Genomic DNA, 25,864 nt, shown 5'->3' with positions numbered 1-25,864 from the left:
GTGGGAACCATCCATCTACTTTTTGTACCACTTTCCTTCACTATAGTTGCCTAACCCAGCTGACTTTGGGCGAGAGGCTTGTTACATCTTGAAAAAAGTGTTGAAAAAGGAAGGCCAATCCATTTATGTTTGCTGAAAACAATTTTGTTTATACATCTTAGAAGTTAGCATCTTTAGTTTGGCCGTACCTGTTTTTCATTAGAGCAGAAGTATTGAAATATGCTAATGGCAGGTGTGTTTTGTTCCCCAGGTGTGTCCCATGAAATTGATTGCATAAACTGTTTCAACTGCGTGTTTTTCCTGAGAAAATATATTTTTACTCGTTAGAGGTTTAACCAACATGAAAACAAGAGCGCTTACTATCGATGGGAAACAAGCAATTGGGAAGCTCCTTCATCATGCAGAAAGATATGGACCCAAAACACGATGCCAAAACAACAAAAGAGTTCATTAGGGAAAGGAAGCAAAATCTCACGTTTTACCTGCTAAAGTGGAGACTGAAGGGAGTAACCTTCCCCAAACAAGAATAGAATGGTGTGAAGGTCCGTATAAGTATCACATGCAAAAGAATAAATTTCCTTACAAATAATAATGATAATAATCTTCAAAGGTGTCTATCAGATCCAGGCTCGTTAATACAAGACCTGGAAATACAAGTTGAATTGCTGTTCTCTTGTCTTATACCCATCAAACCAAAATGTTTTGGGTCTACTGTAAAAATAAAGGAATTAATCATTACTGCTCTAATACCTTTAGTGGGTTATGTATGCTTGATTGCTTTCTGTGTCTTTTTCAGACCTGGAAAACTTCAAAACCCACAGAAGAAGTTCTGTTTCAGTCCGAGAAGGTCAAGGAGTGGTTCTGTTATGTGGCCCACCACCACATTCAGGAGGTAAAAACCAACAATTTTGTGATAGCTTTAAACGATGCAATACCATGTTCTACAATCTAGACAAAGTAAATTTATTTTTCACCAGTTCTGAGCGCACACTTGGGATGTTGCGCCGATTACATACCTGTAGTTGGAGAGTTATTAATAATAATTGATGTTTTTTCGGGGGTAAATAAACTGAAGCAACAAATGCCCTGCCTCACATTGTTGAGCTAGCTGACATGGAAATATCTTGCTCCAAATACAAATTTGGGTGATAATGTTAAAAGGATTCAATGTGACATTTTTTGGAGGAATTACATGGATTCTCTGCAACTTTGGACTTGTCAGTTTATCTTTCACAAATCTAAACTGCTATCGTGACGTTCTGCAGTTTGCACTGTCACTTGCCTGTGATCACATCAGATTTGCTGCATCCATTTATGAATATGAACATGCACACACACACATACATATGTATATACATTGCTTTTTCGTTTAATTTTACCATGCTGATATGCACTTCTGAAATAACCAACTTCCACAATTTACCTTTAATCAGGAACCAAAGCAACATGAAACACTTTCTGCAAGTGTTTCCATTTTAAATGGGTCACATCTACAACATTCCTAGGAAATCACAATGTCCCATCACTGGTGAGCTAATTTTAGAACTGGCCCGTGTCCTTGGGAGCGTTGTGGTACGAGTAGGCAACATGTTGGTGACCCAAATATAGTCGATCTTACTTTGGCATTACCAAATAACGATACAGTACTAATATATACAGTATGCCAACCAACACCCCCTTCTCGCCATTTTCAAAGATCTCATTGCATTTTAATCACATTCTGTAAATGAGTGGCACATTCAAGGAAAAACCTCTGCACATCCCTATTCAGTACCATATGTTTTCAGACCTTCCCATAGTGGGGGGAAGCCCAAGGCTCTAGTGGCTTTCCACCTGCCAGGGGGAGGTCTCAGAGGACATATTATGCATGGCAGACAGCTGTCTTGGCCTCTGGATGGAGCACGTGCCCATCCATGCAGGAAGACATGATCGGACAGAAGAAAGAAATGGAAAATGAGTGGGATGGTGACAGAGTGGGGGCAATTTCAAGGGAATTGCAATGTGTTCGCTGTACAGCCCTATTCACAATATTATATGAAATGTGTATGAATGTATGTGGTCAGTAAGTAAGTCCTTGTTTTGGCTTGTTAATCCATTTATGTTTGGTTGCTGTTACATAAATGAAAGCAAGACTGTACTGAATCCTGGCCTCATGTGTTCCACATGCTTAGAGCAGAGCACACATAAGATTACAATTAAATGAAGTCCCAACACCATTAACTTTCTCCAGTCGCTGGAGCATTGAAGCACCTAAACAGCGGCACAATTAGGCTCTACCGTATATCATAACACTTGAGTTTCAGTGCCAATTGTTAGCCTCTAAACTAAAAATGTCATCAGTTGTGGGGGACAAAACCACTCACACCAACTTTGGCGGGTTGAAATTTATATATGTGTTTAACTCATTCATTGCCAGCCATTTTCACTCATCACACCCAATTGAATGGCAGCCATTTAAAAGCATTTTGGCAGATTTTTAGGGACCCACATAATAATGGACTTTATGATTATTTATACATTGAATCTAACAAATTAAATAGTCTCTCTTATTTCAGCAGAAAAAGTTTCATTCACCTTATACCATTCTCTAATAATCAGCAGTAGAACATTGGTGAGTTTTAAGGAATTCATCCGCTTTGTCCAAAATGACAAAATGAGCTTTTTGTGGAACAAAAAACAACAACAAAACATATCAAGCCGAACACTGACTTTGATGTTAATGTGTTTGCTTTTGTGACACCTGTAATACATGAACATTGGTTTCAAGTGCACACTACATATACAGTACTTGCTTGCCCTACCCTCATTACTTATCTACTGTACTTATATTTCACATTTGTGTTCCTGTTTTTTCCCAAGGATTATTTAGTCTGATTATCAAATGACACATTTTTTACAATCTGCCTCAATCCCTTTTCAGTCATATTCTCATGCCTGTCTGGATGTGAAAATATCACATCACTGTCACTCCATCCCCTCCACGCTTTTAGAGGCTTTTCTCCAAAACATGTTCAGTTTTGACATCATACAGGACAGTTAGCATCGTGACAGGCAGCCAGCAACATGACAGCACCATGAAATGGGATCTGCTGAATTTCCAGGGAGTGACACTCTGTTGATTAGAGTTCCTAATCATGTATGAAAAGGTCACAGAGGAGTCTGAGTGGGGCGCGCACACATTTCCCACAGGAGACATGTGAGTGACAGCCCTCCTAAATCTCCTTTTAAGCCTATTTTAAGTTTACAGTACACAGTGGTGCTGGTATTGCATTTGGGGTGTCTGCATGTGCACACGCGTGGGCTATGACAAGCAAACAGAGTAGGAAAAGTTATTTTCTGCTTGTGCAAAAAAAAAAAAAAAAAAAGAAGAAGGGAAAAAAAGCGTATGTAGGCTATCCCCTGTTTCATTTTGGCTGTGACACTGTACGCACATCTGTATCCAACTTGCTGGGCTTCAATCTCATGTAATTTCCTCAGGCTGTCTGTGCTTCTAGGAAAAAAAAATCCTCGAGGGCCTGTGGATGTTTCATTCCAGAAAAAATGCACCTGTTGTGCAAGTTTGAAAATAGCAATATAAACTTGACAGCTTAGAACATATAGAATAGCTTCCCAAACATACTGTAGCTCTGGGAGGCAGTTTTCTGATAAATTCTTAATTTAAAAACTGCATATCCTTTGAGTAATGAGCAGAACTGTTCATAAAATGGATAACAGTAGCGCAGTAGTAGTAAATATAGAGGTAGTAGTCAATTTTACAACCATTACTTTATTTACTTGGTTGTTTAATTTCACAGTTAATGGGTGGGCAGGCACACCAGAGACCAGAGACTATTTGTATACAAGCAATCAAAAACGCAATAATATCCCCTTTAAAGTCTGTTATCAATACAGGATTAAAGACTGAGAGAATTTGTGTAAGCGTCATTAAATTATTCTTTGAATCATGATATGATTCCACACAGATAGATAGCCTAATGTATTTAAAGATATTAAAAACATGCGATTATTTTTCAAATGGCCCATTTGCCAGAACCTTTAATTCAATCTAACCTTTATTTAATGAGGTAGGTCGGTTGAGAACCATTTCTCATTCACAATAAAGGCTTGGCCACAACACTGCGGAAAAAAAACGGCTTTGACAAAGATTTCGCTCTGCACACAAAGGAATGCTCAGTTGGTTTGTCTCCACTAGCATCTCCATGCCCATTTTCTAGGCTTGAATATATACTAAGAGGTGTTAATATTTAGAATTTTCTTTTTAGCAATACTGTGTTAGACAAAAGCATTAGAAACACTTAAGTATGATGAGGTGCAATCATGAAATCACTAAACTCTAACACTATGTTTAAAATGATTATTACATCTCCAAACCGGTCAAGCAAATATTTCATCAAGGGGACGGGAGTCTAGTTCATTTGAATTATTCTGAAATTCGCTGTGACCAACTGTCAAATTTAAATGACAAAAGTAGACAAATGTAAAAGATTGTTGTCCACAAAATTGTTTCAATGCCGATCCAAATCACTATTGCCTGACCTCGATGGAGATCTGCACTTCACCTTGTACAAATGCAGTTATATTTGTAAACGTTTAATGCTTCATATGAACCGGGATTGGGTTTCCAATACATTGCGCGGTTATATTTAACATTGTTGTGGGCTCTGGTTCATACAGTAGCAGTCTGATATCCCCTCTGGCTGTCACAGTGGATCAGTGGCAACAAAGCGTGAGTCTGTCTGGCTCTGTCTCTTTCGAGGGCATTAATGGACTGCAAATGTGACTTTACTTTGACTTACATTGAGGACGTAATTCCTCTGACCTCTATTTTAAAATGCTCAGAGACCTTTGAGGAGCACTCAAGACTGAAATCACTTTCCTTTCTTTGTGAACGTTGCCTCTATTTTTGCTGCAACCTGAGGCTTTATAAACACAGTACATGTGAATGCTGTACGGCCTTGTAAAGGAGACAGTCGATCAGAGGAGTCTGGGAGCCCAGAGCCGATATGACAATGCTGTACTCGGTTACACAATGAAGCTTTTAAATACTTCTCCAGAGTTAAGTGGAGTGTCTTGGCCTCTATTTTCTTCATTCATTTGAAGTTTACCCTTTTATATTCAGTTCACAATTTGTAAATATGATTACATTGCATCTCATTGTGTCCCCTACATAACACCCTGATTTTTATCCATGTTCATGTTCATAATCATTCCTAAAAATGTGAACACTGGACACATTTAAAGCCATATGTAACAAGATTTTATTCAGCCATGGCTCGGATATATATCTGTACAGTAGCTGGAATCCAGATTTGATTCTGGAACTGTAATCCTTACTTGTTCACATTTACATAGAATACATCTAATATTTTTGTGACCGCCAAAACAATCTATTGGGTTTGCTGCAGGAGTCCCAGGTTAACCTTGAGTTGCTTAGAATTTTAAAAACGTTCCACTTGTGATGTTTGACTGTTGCTTTATTGACGCGCCGATTAGACCCAGTTGTCCGTACTGCTCCAGTTACTACATTCCCGTGGTTAACGATACCCTGCCAGTGGCCGGTCGTTTCAGTCACCATCTGTTCAAGATCACTCCCTGAGCCACCAGCCTCTCCATTTGCTGCCTCCCCGCCAAGACGCCCCCCCCCCCCCCCCCCAAGCCGAGGCTAACGGCCGTGCCAGCCGCCACCTCCATGAGACCTCTCCCCTGCCACCGTCTGCAGCAGCAAACTCACACTTATCTCCTCTCTCAGTACAGGCCACAGGGAGCATCGCTGTTTCTCCCATAGTCATGAAATCAGCAGAAATATCATCGTTAGTTGAAATGCCAGCAAATTCGATTTTCGAAGTACCCGAATTCATCATACTTAGCACAGGAATCGCAGTGGTGCTCCTGTTGATGTTGGTGTATACACGTCAGCGTTGCAAATCGCCATAATGGTCAGTTGTTACACATGCGGCAAAGGGGCTGGGACACTCACTGATGCATACGCCTGGACATCAGACAACAGATGGCAATCATAATTGCCTCAAAACCTTTACTCTTAGGCAAGGCAAGGCAGTTTCATTCATACAGCGCATTTCAGACACAAGGTTACTCAAAGTGCTTCACCTAACTCAAAAATACAATGTTAAAAAGATTTTATGAACAACAGTAATTTAAGACATTTGAAAGCAAAGTAAAGAAATAAGTCGCTTACTGAAATTAGTAAAAGAATGTACAGTGCAAGGACTAGATTTTGGAAAAAGACAATTACAAATTCTTTAAAAGAACTTAATCAAAGTAATGGGTTGAAAAAAGCATAGTTTTGAACCTGGAGTTAATAAAAACACTTACATTTACACTTGGGGATGACTTCACTTCTGTTGACAGCTTAATCCATCTGTGTGCAGCATAACAGCTAGATGCTGCTTTACCATGTTTGCTTGGAACTCTCTCCACTAATTGACCCGAGTCTGCAGACCTCAGAGCCCGACTGGGTTTGTATATTCAACTAGCATTTTACTTTAATGCATTCAGGACCTAAACCATTTAGTGATTCATAGACGAGTAGCAGAATTACAGCTAATTGGGAGCCAGTGTAAGCCTTAAGGACTGCCGTAATAGAACATACAAAGTAGGTTCTGATCCCTTTGTTGTGGTCGGAAACCAAGCTGCAGCATTCGGAATGAGCCTTTCCCTGTTGTGTTTGGCTATGTTCTAAATGTGCGTACAAGAAAGTGAACGGCAGCATAAAACTGCCAGGCCCTAATTGTTTGAGGCTAGTTTTACTGAATTTCTGAGAGAAATGCTGATTCGAATGAGGCCCAAAGTGGACAAGTTTATGCCCTGTATCTAAGAACATTAAAAGAAGGCTATAAGTTAAAAGTGCCAGGAGTATACCTGGGCCTCCCATCTTGATGTCATTTTTACACTGTATGTAAGGTGTGAGTCACACTAAATGACATCTTGTTCAGGCTCTGATTATCCAAGACCTCACTTTTGAAGTTGCTTCTCATTACGCAGATTATTCACTGGGATTTTATTTTGACCTACGTTGAGGACATAATGCTTCTGACCTCTATTTTATAACACTCAGAGAGCTCTGAGAAGCAATCAAGACTGAAATCGCTCATTTACTGTTTGACAGGTGCTTTGCGAATATTATCAGCACTTGCTGCTACCTGAGTGTCTGAAAACACAAGGCATGACATCCTCTCCAGTCTTTTCTGTTTATTTGGTTTGACAAATCAGTGGAGCTACATTGAATCAGGCAAAGGTTTGATTGCCCATCTTGTTTCTGCTCGGACTACTCAGAAATGCCTCTCTTTTGAAGTTGGTCCTTATGAGACAGATAGTGTTTTTTTTCATAGGCACTTGTGTAAAGTGATCTTAGTTTAAGATTGAAGGACCCATCAAAGCTCTTTGGCGACCACAGAGTATTCAATCCGTTCGGCCTCACTGAGCTTTTTTCAATGCATTTTAAAACATGAGACATACATTGGCTATAAAATGTCTTTGCACCACTGCTCGAATGCCAGGTTTTTGTGATATTAAAAAAAATTACACAAAGGTAAATCATTTTAAACCATTTTCTGCCATGACCTGTACAACCCAATTGAAAACTAGCCACATTTCCAAAAGCTATATTGGTAACACTGCTCATCACTAAAAACAACACAATACCTCCACTGATGTATGGCAGTGGCAGCTTTGGGGCTATTTTTCTTGAGCTCTGGGGGCCTTAATCAAGGTGGAGGGGATTATGAACAGTGTAGCCTAATACAGTTGAGCATTACGATTTTTACTCCATCCGAAAACTACTCGCAATGCTCCTGTTAACACTTGTAATTGCAGTTCCATTTCACGGAATAGCTGCCATTTATTTATTTAGTTATTTAGTTTGTTAGTCATTTTAATTTAAAAAAAAAAGAAAATGTGCGGAATCGAGTTTGTTTGAGATATCTTGTTTTTCTCCTTGTGGTATACTAACGTGCATGTTATGCCATGTATTCATTTGGGAGCAAGGGTAGGTGCAGCCATAGTCCAAACACACTGGAGAGAAAAACATTGCCACACAACATTATCCTGCCTTCAAGTTTCTTTCGTCCCAATGGACATCTGCTTCATCATCACTCTGTGCTCTTCTGCTCATGCACTGTGGCCAAATCCTAATCCCTGGGCCCAAATGATGAGGATCAGCTGCTTACATTTCCGCCTGTACAATGGTTGTACCCCTTTTGCTGCCTGAGGTATTGCATCATGCTGTGATAAATGGCCAATCATATGGGAGATGACGAAGGAAAAGGACAACTACCTGACTGCTTGTGTAATTGCTGTCCCGCGAAAAAGCAGTGAGGTGCTATAAAGATCTGCAGGGTAAATAGGACGTAGCTGTCAACAACAGTGTATGGCAGCAGATTGCATGTCATTATTAACGTTTGATGATTTGGGATAAACAACTTGACAACCTAATCATGGAAAACTGCATCGAGATGATATTACTGATTCACTATGAATGCATTAATGAATTATGCTGACGGCTGAAGAACTCTTTCAAATAAACATCACTCCCATTACTTTTTTAAGTATCAAGCATGCATATATATTTTATATTATGTATGTTTAGCATAATTTTGTTATCTTCATAACATTATAGTGACATTGACAAGACGTAACAATTTCCACAATATCACCAAGCAACTGATCTGTAGTGAGAGAAGCGAAATTCTATTATGTTTACAGAACCTAATTTTAAAAAACTGCTTCCCAACAGTTTCTTAATTTTACCACTGAAAACATAGGTCATTAGTTAGTATTATTAGTATTATGTGCTACATGAAACAGTAATTTAGTGCATTGGCGCTAGTTTTTTTTTTCTATGATTAGTGTGGCTGCCGCATGTTTTATAGAGACCAAATGATGCCGAAAGCTGCATTAACTTAATCCACTCTGATCATTCTTCATGCTAGAGTATTCAAACATTATGCAGCATGCGCAAAGCATTCATAAGATGTTGAATATGACAATGGGTAAGTCTGATGAGACCGCAAATCAAAGTCGTGAAAATAAAAAAAGCATTAAGCACTGTTACTGCTGACAAATTCATGCTGATAAATAATAATCGCCTATCAGGATTCATTGTGGTTGTATATAACCATGCTTTTGTTCATTTTCTTGCAATAGATGTCCATTATTCCGTGTTTTTCTTCCACACACATGCTTTTTTTTTTTTTTAAATGCAACTGATAGTAACATATAATTTCTGACAATTAATGGTCTTGCAAAGGTTGTTCCACCTACAGTAATAGTAAATGTGCTTCACTGGCACAGCCCATTTCCGCTTTCAAGGTACTCAGTGATTTTGATACATGATAGTCTCATAGATATTTAAACAAAATGATGACAGCTATTGATGTTAAAATGTTAACACTTAACTTGTTTTTGCAATTTCCAGTGTTTATTTGCACAGATGAGGGTATTTTAGTGAGCAACTTTTCGTGTCTTTAATTTGCTTTTAAATGACTTGAACGTGTTATTTTTTTTGAGTGCTTTGAAATGCTGTGTTTTTAAGTGTGAAGCACCTTGTCTTGCCTTGCCTTTCACTTTTGCAAGTGTAGGCTTTGTAGTAACACTCCCAAACCCACCTGATTTGGTTGCTTCGGAAAAAGCCAACCTTTCCCACATATTCTCTTGTTGTAACTGCAGAATCAAAAAGAGATGGAAAAGAAAATTCTGTCCCCCGCTACCGCTTAATCATTCACCCACGAGTTGCGTGGCCTCTTGTACATATCAGAAGTAAATAGGCTCCTTGGGAAGTCCTAAAGGTAAACCAAAATTGATTTAAAATACTGTATTTAGGAACTGCCAATGCTTACTTTTGTACATATAAAGCAAAAGAAAAACAAAAAGAGACGCTGAAACTGCTTCTTCAAAAAGATGACATCTTTTTTCCCAAACAACTTGCAATTTAAAAAAAGTTTTCTCAGACTGTAAGTTAGACTGTTAGTTGACTGAATAAAATTATTTTTACCTGCAGTGCTTGGCTTGTCATCTTCATGCAACCTGGATGCCTGACAAGACACCCAAATGGTGCAGGGCCTTCGTTAATGTCATATACACCGGGGTGCTTTCATATTATATGGCATTTCACTGTGCTAGAGTAGCAAAGAGACGTAGTTGCCAGGGAGACAGCTGATGGTGAGGAGCAGGTGACATCTGCATTTCACAAAGTTTTGAAAATAAATCATATCCTAGTAAGAGGTACAAATATAAAACCTTGAAACAAATAGCAAGGCTTTTCAACTGCTTGTTTTTATTCATTAAAAATTTATTGGTTAACAAAAGAATGGTCTAAAAAACACAGACATATATTTTCTATCTAAAGTTCTACACTGTAACAAAATTGAGAGCTCCTTCTCTAGAAACAGGTAGAGGCCGGGGCAAAAGACAATGTACAGAGATACGGTGGTATGAATGAATTTTCTTTTAGACTGGTAATAAACTACAAAGATATTCTGAAAATCCTGGCATCACTTCTTTACGACAAGCACAGAATAAAAAAAAAGGTTCTTACCTTAAGAACATCAGGCATTGGCGTTTCTCTCAAAGGTGCCCTCATTTGCTATAGCCGGATGTCAAAGTTGGTCATCTGGATAATATTAAAGCCACGATTAAACAACATTAGTACTTTGTAGTCATGCTTTAAACTCACCATGTAGGTAAACCAAAGGTTCCCTGAAGAAATTATGTGGTTTTCAGACAGTTAAAGAGTTATCCCATGTTATGTCATGTTATCTTACAAAGTATGAGTAATGCTATGCACTCTGTTATCGCCACTGAATCATCCAAAATCCTTCTTTATATTTACAGATCTGGAATTCTCCTGGATTTTCAATGAGTACCCAACGTTTGTGAAGCAGGATACTCGTCGCTTCATCTCGCAGGAGACAGGGAATCTCTACATTGCTAAAGTAGAGCCCTCTGATGTGGGCAACTACACCTGTGTCATTACCCACCCTGTCACAAAGACTCGAGTCCAGGGCCCACTCACCCCACTTGTGCTCCGTAATGATGGTAAGATGCGCTTGCTCAACACACTGATGACGCAAACACATTAGCTTACCTTCTCTGATGCTGTGCATTTAATGTGGTTTCATGCACATTAAGGATACTAGATAGGTACTTTTATCGCTTTGTTGCTCAAGATTTTATTAACGGGCTCTTTGCAGATAATCTGTGTTTGGCCTAAATGTCAAACCAAACAAAAATGGGAACATCAGGTAGAGTACCTTGTCAGAAGGCGTTTCAACTCCCACCTCTAGCAGAACTATGCAAATGTCATAGGGGAGTAGGAGGAAACTGAGTCCTAGTGGCCCATGATCTGGCCTCCACTGTTGAGATGGTCAGTGCCTGTCGTGGTGGCAATCTCCAAACTGGTTGGTGGGCACCAATGTTTAGGGATTTCATCAAAATGAAGAACTAGTCCTATTGGCCCTTTATCAGTCTGTGGGACTCTGCGCTGCTGACCTCAACTCAGGACGTTGTGCGTCATAGGGGGAATACCTCAAAGACCTCTTTAGTTCCTACATGACTTCCTTCGAGGAAGCAGAATCGGAGGCCTCTGAGGCAGGTTCTCCTATCTCTGGGGTTGAAGTCGCCGAGGTGGTTGAAAAGCTCATCAGTGGCAGATCTGCGGGGACGGATGAGATCCACCCAGAATTCCTAAATACTCTGAATTTTGTGGGGTTGTCCTGGTTAACACCTCTCTGCATTGAACATCGGGCAGAGTGTCTCTGCATTGGCAAACTGAGCCTTTTTAAGAAGGTCATGTGTCATGTTATATGGGTCTATTTCTTCAGCACAGCAAACCTTATCATATTTTATAATTCCCCAGATACCTGCAGATATGACCCCGGGGAAATTGGAATGTTAGCCAGTTTCCTGCCCTTTTATCAGATTAAGAAAAAAGTCAAATATCTCAGAATCAATGATGATAGGGTGTGTGCATCTCTCAGCACTTACATATTACAGAAGCAAGTCTTAGAGATTTGACATGGATACGGTATGTACACACTCCTCCACATTTGTAAGAACACTAATGCCTAGCCCTTCATTTATGCTGTATGCTGAACACATTTGATCTTGTTGTTGTTTCTGTAGTCTTCAGAGTCCATTTTGCCTCTTCCATCAATTAGAGAGCCCGCCCTGACAGAAGCCATAAAAGTCCAAGTCATGAAATTACCACCATTACATAGTTTCACCGAAGAGCTTGTAATTGTTCTATACATTGTATATATTCTCACTAAGCTTTATCGTTTCCATCACTTTGATAAAGTTCAATATCTTTCTCGTCAGTCCATAAAACTTTCTCCCTGAATTTTTGAAGGCCATTTCCAGCCAATTCCAACCTGGCTTTCAAATTATTCTTGTAAATGACCTTTACGTCTGCCCTCCAGGGGTTGTTGCTAATGTCACTACCTGTTATTTCAGTGCCCCCCTTTACAGCTCTCCAAATGTAGTAAATGGCTGTTGTCTCATTTGCTCTACCCATTCATCTGTCATTAAATACACCGGTGTTTCTTTGTTTTTGATTTTTTTTTTTTTTTTTTTTTTTTTTTTTAGTATTAAGTCGTCTTCACGGACTAAACTCAAACCTGAAAGACAGCAAAGACATTTGGCATGGTTTGTTTGAATATTCAATGTAATAGGACACACCTGAACAACAAAAAACACCTGTTCGAGTTATTTTGCTGACATGAAAAATGGGTGATTACAAACAAAAGTTTCTGTCTACTTAGTTACCTGGAATACCTGGAAAAACATGTTGATCTATTGTCTGATTAATTATCATGTTATGGCATTCAAATATATTTACTCTATAGATATATAAATTATTTGGCATCACTGTTTGAATACTTTCAGTGCGGTGCGTATCCACTTAACAATCCAGACAATAGTGGCACCACTTTGACCAATGATGTCATATCTGCAATTATGAACAAATACAATCTGCTATTCATTTAGAAAAAATGATAAAAGAATAGAAACTTCTTTATCACAAATAAGTCAATTATATTGGATGATTTGATTGAAGAACACATTTATCTTGTGATTCTATATTCTCTTCCGATTCAGTTTCTTTTCATCTTTATTTGTCTGATGCTTTGCTGCAGGCTACACAACACAACCCATCCTTTTACAGGGACTTGCTTAGCAAGTTCATTTACCCGCTAAAGGTTTTGCTATGAGACAATTATCTGCACACATCTACCTGTCTGCTTGCACGTGGATGATTGTGCTCTGGTTACATTCCACTCCGAGACATCTGTGACAGGAATCAGAATTAACTTTTATTGTTACTCAGGGAGCCTTCCTGATAGCCTATGCTTCATGAAATCAGCAACACAAAATTGTCTTGTTTCCCCCATTTCTATGGCTATTTGTGCACCAGGACTTTGAATTACAGCATTAAGCGGGTGGCTGTCACAGCTTAAAGTACCATATTTGGTTGGGGTATTCTGTAATAAGGCGGACACTTAGAATCTTGGACCCAAGAGCAGACCACAAAGATTGATTTGTGAAGATTACACAAAGCTTTACTGAACAGAAGGAGCCCATAAACGTGATATACAAATTAACTACTCTTGGAATGCAAAATTATAGTCGTTAGAATACTTTGCAGAGATGCCTTTGTCTGTCAACAAGCGGTTGGGTGGAAACTCCCTCCCTCCATTAAATATTCCATTCAGATGTAAAAAGGTTATGCATATGCCTCTACAGTCACAGTGTTTTTGTTGTTTGTTGGAGGCAAAATGAATTTCCTTGAGTCCCTTTGGGATGGCCAAAAGGACGGCATTGATTTTGGGGATTGTGCCGTCAGCCATCTATCTACTCTGCTTCGAGATGGTCGTTCGACCTTCGTGGGGATGGCCCTCTCTCACTCGCCTTTCAAATAATCTGTCTTCTCTGTCAAGAATATGTACATTTTTGTCCTCAAAAGAGTGCTCATTCTCTTTGAGGTGCACGTAGACAGCTGAGTCTTGACCTGACGCGCTAGCCCGACTGTGTTGTGCCATAGCTATGCCTGCTCAATGGTTGTTTGGTTTTCCCAATATACTGTATATATCTGTGCATTCCTCATTGCACTTGACTGCATACACCAGATTGCTTTTCTGAGTGGGGTGGGGTGTCCGGTCTTTGGGGTGTATCAATGTATGTCTCACGCTGTTAACAGGTTTGAAATATACTGGAATGTTGTGTTGGTTGAAAATCCTTCTGAGTTCCTCAGACAGACCTGATGCATATGGAATGACAAGATTGTTGCTTCTGTCACTCTTTTCTTTCTCATCGACCTTGCTCATGTCCCTTCTGGAGGTCAATCTGCTTTTTACAAAGGACCAGCTGGGGTAATCACAGGTTTTGAGGGCCTCCCTCGCTTGCTACTGCTCTTTCTCTTTGGCCTGTGGGCTGGTTGGCACATTATCAGCTCTCTGTTGTAGGGTTCTGATAATGCCCAGTTTGTGCTCTAGTGGGTGGTGTGAATCAGTATCAGTCAATGTGTGTGTGGGGGGTTTCTGTAAACCCCAACACGGAGGCACCTGATATAAACATGAATGTGGTGAAACTATGATAACTATATATATATATATATATATATATATATATATATATATATATATATATATATATATATATATATATATATATATATATTCTGATTCATGAAAATGTCTCACTTGAAGGCCACAGTTTCCACATGCTTTGTCCCAAAAATATTCACGTGCACAAGAGGAATATTTTAAATTCAACAGAGCCGCTTCACACACCATAAATGGGATACTTTGTAGAAATACTGACAGCTTCCATGGGTTTTAATCGGAATTCTCTCATTCATCACAGTTAGAACTCAGATGAGTAACCTCATCTGAATGCAATATCTCAAATTGTCCATGAATTGTCAAAGTTGTACCACATCTCCGATGAGGAGTTGTATTTTGGTCTCGTTTTTCTCATTACTTTCACTGGAAGAGCTTTTGTGTCAGTAGTGTGAGCAAAGCGGGTTTCTGTTGCTCTGATCACAGTTGGAGACTGGAGAACATTTCATTTTTTGAAAACAGAGGCGGCATATGAAATAGTTTTCAGAAGCCACAGACGAGCGATCAGAACTTGCCAGTAGCGATTATGTTCTTGTGTATTTTATTTTATTTGTATTATTATTTCAAGGTATTAAATGTACAATATAAGTAATATTCTTAAAAAAAAGGTTTAACCAACACAAATGATATTTGCAATTTCCCTGCAGGTATCATGGGTGAATATGAGCCAAAGATTGAAGTCCAGTTTCCTGAGATGGTTCATGTTGCCAAAGGATCCACTGTGAAGTTGGAGTGTTTTGCACTGGGAAAGTAAGGCAACACTTGCATCAGGCTCACCATTCTCATCCGAACATGAAAGGAAAAATATTACTAGAAACGTTTTTTGCTTGTTTGTTTTTGCATGTTAACTGCTATTCCCAGCCATTTCACGTCAAGGTTGTACAGCTGAAAGTAGTGGTTGTAAGTTTCAGTTAGAGTGGAAGGGTTTTTAAATAGAGTATAATGGATCCCAGACTGCAGCATCAGATAACATGATTAAAGTTAAAACGGCGGACTTTAACCCACTGGGGTCAGAGGTAATTTCTGCAGTTTTAAATTCAGCAGGGAAGGAAAGCCCTGATAAGCCCTTAAACCTTTTGTATGAATATAATGTTAACTTTGATTCCAAAAATGCCATAGAAAAGCCTAAACTGTTGTGCTCTTTCTTGCGTTATATCTCGACAAAATGACGTGCACTGCATTTAATTATGGGATTTTGAACCCTACTGAAAACTACAGAACAATGGTAGTAGTCAAGTCAAATTAAACAACGTTGAAAGGAAATGACTCGATGATTAATTACAGAATACTAAATTCCAGGTTATTCGTGTACTGTAACTGTATTGCATATATTTTTGAAGTGCTACAATTTACTCAAACAACTTAAAACAATTACAACAATGTACACGGAATAAGAAACAAAAAAAGCAGACATACTGTACACATTCCTGATCTGGATTTTAATGTTTTATGATACTTATATTAGTGACGAAAAATGTATTTTAATCAACACCATGTATCTGAAACAGTGCAGTACTTTGACCATTAGGTGAGCCATGAATGAATGTTCCTATTAACGATACAACTGAATGCTTGCTGAAGCTTGGACATTCAACTTTGGTCAATTCATGTGTCTCGTCTCACCAGCCCAGTTCCTTCAATAAATTGGAGAAAAGTGGATGGCGTTCCTTTCCCCAGGAAAGTGGACATAAGGAAAGCAAGTGCTGTTCTGGAAATCCCATACTTCCAACAGGAGGATGCTGGCACATATGAGTGTGTAGCTGAAAATTCCCGGGGAATGAACACAGTCAAAGGAAAGCTTTCTTTTTACGGTAGGGTCTGCGGTGATCCCGTGGCGCATACGTAAAATATTAGTAGACCTGCATGCACCATTTCTCTCATCTGCCAGACCTGCATCGACTCAGTGGCAGCAACAGTAGACGCAGTATTTGTCTCGTGCGGCTTACATGTGAAGAGAGGTGCGTTTTAATGGAACATCAAAATGATTAAAGACTGCCAGTCATGATGCCTCTAATATTTTGATCCAGATTAAAAGGAGTTATGTGGATGAAGCTGAGCCCTTGCCTACGACCTTGATGGTGATCTTTGTATTGGGTCCCACCAGATGGCACCATGATTGACATTCTTCCAACTTGACTGGAGATAAAAGCTATTAAATGCACTGTACATAGACCAGTGGCACATATGTCAGGGACATAATCTTCCCCAAAGCATCTGGAATGACAGGAAGAGGGTCAGTGGATCCACTCATATCTGTGGTTGGTCCAGTAGTTGAACCCTCCCACCTATTGACTTCAAATGTTGCGTGAGCAAAGGAGCAACCTCAAGATGGTGTTCCATAAAAGGAATAGACTACATAATTTGGAGTGAGCCCATATACAACCTCCAAACTGTAGCTCCAAAAATATTAGATGTCATTTAGTCCCTTTCTGCTATTTAATTTTTTTTTTTTATAAACTTTGATATCCTTTTATCATGCTTGCAAGATAATTTGGGTTCGAAATGAGCAGAATGAACTTTTCCTAAGCTATTTTCATTGGTCACAAATAACTGTGATTTTGAACGGTTCATTTTCTCAATAATATTCAAAAAATATTCAATACCGGTATGTAATTAAGCTTTTCTACAATGGGTCTCTGTTCTCAATTTGATAGGGAAAACGGCTGTCTGCTTACGGCCGTCTTACAGGGCTGTAGTAGTCCAGGCTCAATATGTTTTTTTTTTGTTTCAGACTTGACTCAGACTCCTTAACATTTGACTCGGACTTGACTTGGACTTGGCCATTGAACGCACAAAATATGAATATGATAAAGCAACATTATTTTTGTTTTTGTTGTTTATTACACACGGTCTGGATTTGGAGTTGGACCTTTGTGTCTCGAACTTGACTTGGACCCGATAAAGGTGGACTTGACTACTGCTCTGGCGTCTTGTGGTCTCCTCTCTTCATTGTGTTGGTTCTGTTGGAATTCAGTGGGCCAGAATTTTGCTGTGGTTGGCACATTCCATGGAGGAGGGCTTTGTCAAGTCAACCTAAGCTTTCATACATGTTGCAAATATATTTCCGGGTTTTAAGCGACAGAGCCACACATACACACACATTGGTCAGTCATGGAGGTGTACCGGTTGTTGCGTACATAGAGAAGCAGGTTGCACAGAAGCTTTGTTGGTAAGATACCTAAGTGGTAATCAGGTGGTCAATCAATTTGATATCCTTCCTCAAGAAAAAACAACTGGCTGTGACATCATTTTATAAAATTGTTTTGAAAAGTAAGGCTCAAGTTTTTGATTTGTTTTGATTGATTGTTACTGCATCATGTACATTGTCGAAATAGTCCAACCTGAATATTATTTTAGAATCTTCAAGTACAGTTTGCACAATTTAAAACAAGCAATGTTTTGGGTTTTTTTGTTGCTATCTTTCTTTATTTTCCCCCCTCAAGTCAAACTGCGTCAGCTGTCAGAAAGAACTTATTTGGGCTATTAAGCAATTTGCCATTGTTTACAACTTTTTCTGGAAGCTCTTGGTCTTTTCCCCTTTAACAACCAAGCAGCACACCATGATCCACAGTTGCTGGTCGTAGTGAGCTGCAGGTCCTTTTTCATTTTGATGTGTTTTGTCTCCCTCTGTTTCTCTCCCTCTCATACTGTCTGCAGCCAGGTGATAAAAATCAGTAATCTTATTTTGAGCCTGCTTTGAATTAAGCTTTTGAGACATTTGTCAGCAGTGTAAGCCAATGGGGGAATCGATAAGGTATATCTTGTTCATCCAAGCAAGCTGCAAAAGTGGGAGAGTCTTCCTCTGAGAGGGAAATAAATGAATGTAGTGCTGTATGGCGGGTCATGATTAAAACATTCACAATCATTCACGTTGTCACATAAAAAAACAGTGGCCACCATTTATATATATATGTATATATATATATATATATATATATATATATATATATATATATATATATATATATATATATATATAGTAATGAAATTCTCATTACTTCTTTCAAGAAATTTTTGACAGATTATTATTATTATTATCATTATTATTATTATTATTATTATTATTAAGATGAATATTATTGTTATAAAATCACATTGATATAGTGCTTTCATTATATATATATATATATATATATAGTAATGAAATTCTCATTACTTCTTTCAAGAATTTTTTGACAGATTATTATTATTATTATCATTATTATTATTATTATTATTATTATTAAGATGAATATTATTGTTATAAAATCACATTGATATAGTGCTTTCAGGTCACAGAACAGAAATACATGTTACACTATAAAAAGCACAAAAACAATAGCATTAAGAGTGAGCATGTAGGATCACAGAGACAGGTGCCGTCCAGCCTAGCTAAATTGCGGACAAGTTTATGGTCTCGGTAGACGCAGCGGGGACAACAAAGGTCGAGTCCTCCAGCAAGACGAAAACATTTGCAGCAGAAAGCGTCCAATAGCTGAGCCAGAGGAGGCGCACAGATGTACAGGGCAGCACCACAACCGAAGCCAATGTGCGGAAAGGGGCCAATGCTGGAGATGGATGTCGGCCATGACAGACAAATGGTGGAAAGTGGAACAGAGACAAGTGAAAGCCTGCCCAGGTTCCACCTTTGGCCGCAGCATGGCTATTAATCCTGACGAAAGTAAACCATTAACAAACGAAAAAGAATAATTTTGGACAGAGAAGCGGAAGCCAAAATGTATTTTCTTGCATGTTCCAGTAGATATTGACAATATTTAGCCCCAATTCACAATTCAGGTTTTCTCAAAGCACTCCCTATAATAACAAAATATCGAATACACCAATCGTCTGTGTCTACCATTTGTGTCATGGTAGAGTGATAAAGCAGAGGGACTGTAGGAAAAGAGAGCAATAGAACAAAGTGAATTCCAAAAATATTATTTTGGGCTGACTTCATTGGAGAAAAGAGACTAAACTTTTCATTGAAGGGATGAAGATTGTCAATGATGGAGAGCACTTTTGTCAGGGATGTATGAATCGAGTTTGTCTTCCCGCACATTCCATATGGCCATGAGGAGCATGTTTTTACATAGCATGACCCAATAGCATCATGAATCTTGCTTTGGAAAATGATTTAATCAAACAATGCTTTATACTACAGGTATATGAAGTATTTATGGTCATGGTTGTCTTTAGCTTGCCGCAATTATGTTAAATTGTCCTCCCCGTCGATTGTACAATAATCCCACAGTTGTAAATGTAACATTTTGTACACTTGTTGAGTTCTCTTTGTGCAGTCTTTGCATTGTTGATTCCACCCAAATTTCCCATCTTTAGCTTTCTTTCCACTTGACGGTCAGCTCGATTGAGTGTATGCTTGGTCAGTCGCAGGCAAAGTGGGCTGTCGGCTTTCATTTGGGAATCTCTGACTTAGAGTTGATACCTTCGCAGGGTGCAAGGGCCAAACAAAACCGTCTCCCTCAATGTGGTTCGTGGGTGAGGCAGCTAAGGCCCTGTAACTGGGGGAAGAATTCAGTAACGTAGATGGATGTGCTCCTTAAGGACTGGTGGAGTCATATGAAATGACTATCTATCATTTCTCCTTGTGTATTCCCCTCACCAAGCACAATTGAGGGGACACACGTAGTATAGTATAGTATCCCTTGGGTAACTTGATGAATTTTCTGAAATATATTCAGTTCTGATTTATGTCTTCAAAAGTTAAATGAACATTTGACAATAGCTCCACAGCTCTACAGTAAATAATTTCCTCCAAAATTTAAAATGGCAGAAATGTTAATGATGATTTCATACAAAAACAAAAAGTGCAGAGTGTAGAATCTCAAAGAGGTAACTGAAAATTTGAATACATAGTTCCTTGAAGTTATCACAGTTTTAAATTGATTTATTATCGGCCATCAGTTCAGCCAGCAGCTCCATTTTTTTTTTTGTCTTTTTCTGTACGCAATCATGCTTGATCACAGATCCTCTGTGCGCTTAAGAAATTGTGTGTGTTTGTGCCTGTGTGTATATAGAGTGAATACAAGTCATTGACTTTCTCTCTGCTTTAACTCGCATCTTTTAAAGATAAGTACTGGAAAGTAGAAGCCAATTAGAGCAGGATTTTTACTGCTACCAAAAAAACCTCCAAAAGGTCAGTCCTTGAGAGTGACATTAGGTGATGTTTGTGAAATGGAAAAGTGCAGTCTGCCATTACTCTTTTCTTGCCACTGGCCCTGTGTGATAGGAACTTGACCTACACACCATCTGGTATGTACAGAGAGCTTTGTTTCGCCTACTTTATCTTCCCATGGCTGCACTTATTCCTTAATCGTTAACAAGCCTTAAATTACATGCAAGAGATGGGAAAATACAATTCTCTTCTAGTCATGATACATTTCGTGGCACAAACAGCCCCTATATTAGGGATGTAATGATACTTTTTTATTAGTAGTCACGGTTAGATACACTTTTTAAAAAAATATAATTTGATAATGACATGAAATCGTATGATTTCATCATAAATATACCTTAGAATTAGATCTGAACAAATGTACAGTATCCCCATTGTTTAACCTGCACATATGGGTGTACTCAAACACATTTGCATGACCTGATGAAATGATGTGACTTCAGACACCCCATGAAAACACGTTATTCTTAGTAAATCAACTTCTTATGGAGAAGATACAGTAAATTTAGACCATAATAGGATCCTCAAGTTAAAAAATTTAAACCACGTAATACAAAGTACACCATCTTTGGGTGGAACTGATTACATAGCACATACATACATACATACATACATACTGTACATGATTGGTATTGCCATGTGATTTAATAGGTTACAAGATGTATTTGAATTCATCAAACAAGCTCCATCAAATCCATTCCAAATATCATTTAGAATTGCAGTCCATTGTATGTAGTATAGTTCTTTCCTTGACAATGTTTAACCTATTTTGACGACCACGTCACTCTTTTCTGAAACGTTTCCAGCGCCGCCACATCTCATTGAGAAACCACAAGATGTCCAGAAGCTCATTGACGATTCCTTGGCCTGGGAATGTAAAGCCACAGGGAAGCCGAAACCCTCCTACAGGTGGATGAAAAATGGAGAGAACATGGAGCCTGCAGAGGTGAGCCATGCGAGAATCAGTGTCACTGTGGAATTGAGGATGCCGTTTTGGTTAGATTTACAACAGCGGCTTTGACACAGTTGTCTGGAGCAGGTCTGGTAAAGGCCTTTTCACACTTGCACAGTGAAAAAAGTAAAGGCAACACGGAAAGACGACGGCACCCTGGTGCCCGCATATTTAGAAATGCTTATGAAGCAACCTACCATGAAGTAAACACGGAGACCTTTGCCGCAAGTTTGGATGAGAAGTAGACCACACCTGGACCAGGTGTACCTTTCATTATTACCAAAGAAAACCATGGCTTTGTTGATTTTAGGAAAGAGTGGGAGGAGACGAGCAGCAGAAAAAAAGTTAATGCGTGCATTTTACTAATGGCTCGGTGAGAACTTGGAGAGTTAAATCTTTGTGAGCTACAGTTCCGACAAAACCGCTTCAATGTATATTTCAGGCTCAGCAGGGAGCAGCGTTTTTTTAAACATGTCACTGTCACTGTATGTCATCTCTCTTGTTTCCCAAAGCTAGAACACTGAAACGCTACATTAATTAAGGGTTACGCCATTGTCCTCATGACGTTGCCTATAAATAAGTCCGCCAAATAGCTCTAAATCACTCCACCAGCCACTCTCCTATTGAAGGCTCTTTCTGATGTCACGGCGACGCCACACTCAAATAGAAATGTTTTTTAAATTTCATTTCCATCACCACATACACTATGAAAGGACTTGATTATGAACACTGCTAAGTGCAGTGTGAAAAATCCTTAAATAACTTAAACAGAACTCATGTTACATGCTTAGAGAGCATGGTGATGTTTGTTTAGGCTTGACTAATTTCCAGGCATTATGTATTTTCATTCATTGCTACACTTTGATATGAGATACCCTCGAATGTAAAATGATATTAAAAAACATTGACATTGTGTTAAAAATCATCTAAATGATCTAATATTTTACACTCAATGATGGTTCTCTTTGCATAAATACAATTTCATTGCTCATAAGCTCTAACAAAAATGCCCAGTCCTGTTTAAATGACTTGCTTTAATGCTTTTTACATTAAAAATAAATAAACTGCCTGAGCATTTGAGTGCCGCGTGCACCTGATGAATAAACAGCTGCTTCATTATGCAAAACTAGTGACACAAACACACCAGACGATATTGATCAGTGCTGGATTGTAATACATGTTGTTGGAATGAACCCAGTCTGGCAACACATGCACAGTGAAGCCTGTCTAATAAAACGGCTTGCAATCACGGTGAATAATAAGCAATGCCTGTGACATTTTTATTCAATCTTGGAGCTATGTGAAAATACTCTGATCGTCACAATAGGGCCATCCACACATTTTATTCTGCTTATACGTGGTCAGGTATACATGAGGCAGCTGCTTTAACAGAGTGCCCCAGCCATTTCGACCAGCTTTTTCCTGGTTAAATCCGAAGGCAGTCCCAAGTCAGACAAGATACATTCATTTAGTCTTTCCATGGAATCCTGGGTGTTCCTTGGGACATCCTGACTGTGGAACAACTCACCAACGAGGCGCCGGGAGACGTGGCGATAGAGTAGCCTTATGCCTCATCTGGCTCCACTTGATGTGGAGAAGTAGCGGCTCTACTTTGAGTCCCTCCCGGATGACCAAGCTTCTCACCATCTCTCTGAGGGCGAGGGAACTCATTCTATCCACTTGTATCTGTGAGCTTATTCTTATTACCCACAGTCAGTGACCATAAGTGAGACTGAGAACATAGACCAACCGTTAAATCGAGACTGTTGCCATCTTTCTCAGCTTTTCTTCGCACATCATACCTAAACTGATCCAGCCCTGTTATAAGAAAACTGTTTTTATGTGCCCAGTGCCCAATACATTTCTAAAAGTAGCTCTTAAAGTTTCTAAATGTGCATTAAAATTCACCATATTTTTAAATTATATTACAACAAAGACAGGAATGGGAAAAAAATCACCATGAAAAAAGTACAGTATCCTTTTAAGTACCCCTTCAAAATAGCTAATAAATGACGATATTCAGATTGCACGGCTGAATGGATTTATCAGCAAAGGTGTCACATCACTTGAAATGCCACCATTAACCACAGTCGCGTGAATGGAACAGGGAAAGGTCATTGACAAGAGGGAGAGGGGAAAGGAAGCTCTATTTGCTGTTTTTGAGAGATGTTGCTCTCTGTATGAATAGAAAATCTTTCCTGAAATGTTTGTGACTTCAAGGGACAGAAATATTGGATATGACTTAGATCAGTAACTCAGTGCCAGTCACATGGTGTGCTTGAGTAATGTTTGAACCAGACTATGTTTGACAGTGAGTACCCTACGTGTTTTGTTTTTTCAACATCCATATGCAAATGAAACTAGACAAATACAAACATAGACGTTAGTGAAGCACTTAATTATTCTCAAAAATCCAAACAACAAGTGAAGACAATTTGACAGGAGAACAAAATCCTAATGAAAAAAAATCTAAACTAAAAAGACAGAAGATATGGCATACAAAGTGACTCGTTACTCAGACCGCTTAGAGTACAGCATATCCAGTGATAAGATCACACGGCAGAAATATTCACAAAATATGGTCACAAGAGAAAGAAGGCACACGGAAAGGTTAAGAACATGTATACAGTACACAAAAACAAATGGTGAGTTGAATTTACTCAATTTTACTTCATCAAGTGACTGCACAAAAAAGAAATTGTTTGGATCCAGATACATTTTTAAATAGATGTACAGTCTAGACTGGAATTTGCCAAGAATTACAGAGAGGTCATTTTATGGCCTGATGAGATGAAAAACTAACCTTTACTAAAATTATTGAAATGATCTGCTTATGATCCCAAGCATAAAGCTCATCTGAAAAACTTGCATTGCTTCTTCTGTCCAACTCGTGGCGGTTTAAAAATCATTGTTTCGTTTCAGACTTAAACCCAAAAGAGAATGCATTTTATCTGCTAAGGAAAAGACAGTAACCCCTAACAATTAAAGAGGCTACAATGAAAGCCTGGAAAAATATCACAAAAGAATAATCCAGCGGTTTGGTGATGTCAATGGGTCACAGGCCGGATGAAGTTATTGTATCTAAAGGATTAGCAAGAAATATTAAATCGTATTCACTTCACTTAATCTACTTAAAGTTTATCCATTCCAATACTTGTTTCGTTACAATAAGTGCTATCATTTTAGTTGTGTATCACATCCACATACCCGGAAATAACATGACTCTTGATCTAAATTGAGCTCCCAACATATTAATCTCTTAAAAGTTTAATTTAAATCTTGTTAGCAAAAACAAAAGAATGTTCCAATACTTTTGGAGGGCTGTAGCAAACAAAAAGATCAAATAAATCCACCCAGTGCTTTTTTGGTAAAAAACCTTACTATTTGTTTGCTACTGATTTGACTCTGCATCATGTTTAATGAATAGTGTACACTAATTAGTCTTGCCTCCACACACAGCTCCTGAGAAATAAAATGCATCTTTTTCCCAATACTTTATTAGTCTTTGGACCTTCAGTGAGTCAGTCAACCTTGTTTTGTATTCTAACTGTATCTTGTTTTCCTTGAGTGGAGTTTAAGCTATTCAAACACCCCTCCAATAAAGAGCCTACAGTCTGTGTGAGCCCTAATTAAATATCGAAACTGAAAACCAACAGTAGGCAGACCTGAAAATGAGCATGAAACTGTGTGTGTGGGGGGGCGGGGGGATAATCAAAGCTGTTGATTCATCTTGCCCGGTCATCTCTTGTATAAATTCTAGTTGGATCATTCGCTGAGTGTAAAAGTCCTGTCAGCAGATAAACAAAACCAAGGTCCGAAAATTTCGAAATAAATGTCAGCAGCACGTCAAAATTTTCAATTCAATTTTCACAATGCTATTCGCCGGGGATAGTGAAAATCTGCGAATAATAGACACCCATTCAAAATGTTTTTTTTTTAGTTTTCAACCCCAAAAATTTGGAATAAGCGGGATTTAACACCAATAAGCGTTTTCCACGAAAAGCAGGCCCAACCCCACCAAAAAATTAAAAAAAATAAATATATCTGCGAATAGGTAAATCCGGGCTGGCGAACCAGCAGCATGCATGGGTCCACTGTACGCCAATT

At 38.7% G+C, this 25,864-nt stretch overlaps 1 protein-coding gene across 2 annotated transcripts in view; it reads left to right on the top strand.

Moving 5' to 3' along the window:
• LOC147142513 (contactin-4-like) overlaps positions 1-25,864 on the top strand; it is an 81,630-nt gene that overhangs the window by 21,984 nt on the left and 33,782 nt on the right. For both annotated transcript variants that reach the window (XM_086040749.1, XM_086040748.1), the window contains exons 5-9: positions 797-892; positions 10,849-11,052; positions 15,281-15,383; positions 16,260-16,444; positions 21,612-21,751. In XM_086040749.1, the coding sequence (XP_085896875.1) occupies positions 797-892; positions 10,849-11,052; positions 15,281-15,383; positions 16,260-16,444; positions 21,612-21,751 (728 nt within the window). The remainder of the gene's footprint in view (positions 1-796; positions 893-10,848; positions 11,053-15,280; positions 15,384-16,259; positions 16,445-21,611; positions 21,752-25,864) is intronic.

This window comes from Filicampus tigris, chromosome 9 (assembly GCF_054856515.1).
Source record: "Filicampus tigris isolate MCC_2025a chromosome 9, RoL_Ftig_1.0, whole genome shotgun sequence".
Classification (NCBI taxonomy): Eukaryota; Metazoa; Chordata; class Actinopteri; order Syngnathiformes; family Syngnathidae; genus Filicampus; species Filicampus tigris.
This window is presented reverse-complemented; position numbering and strand designations above follow the sequence as displayed.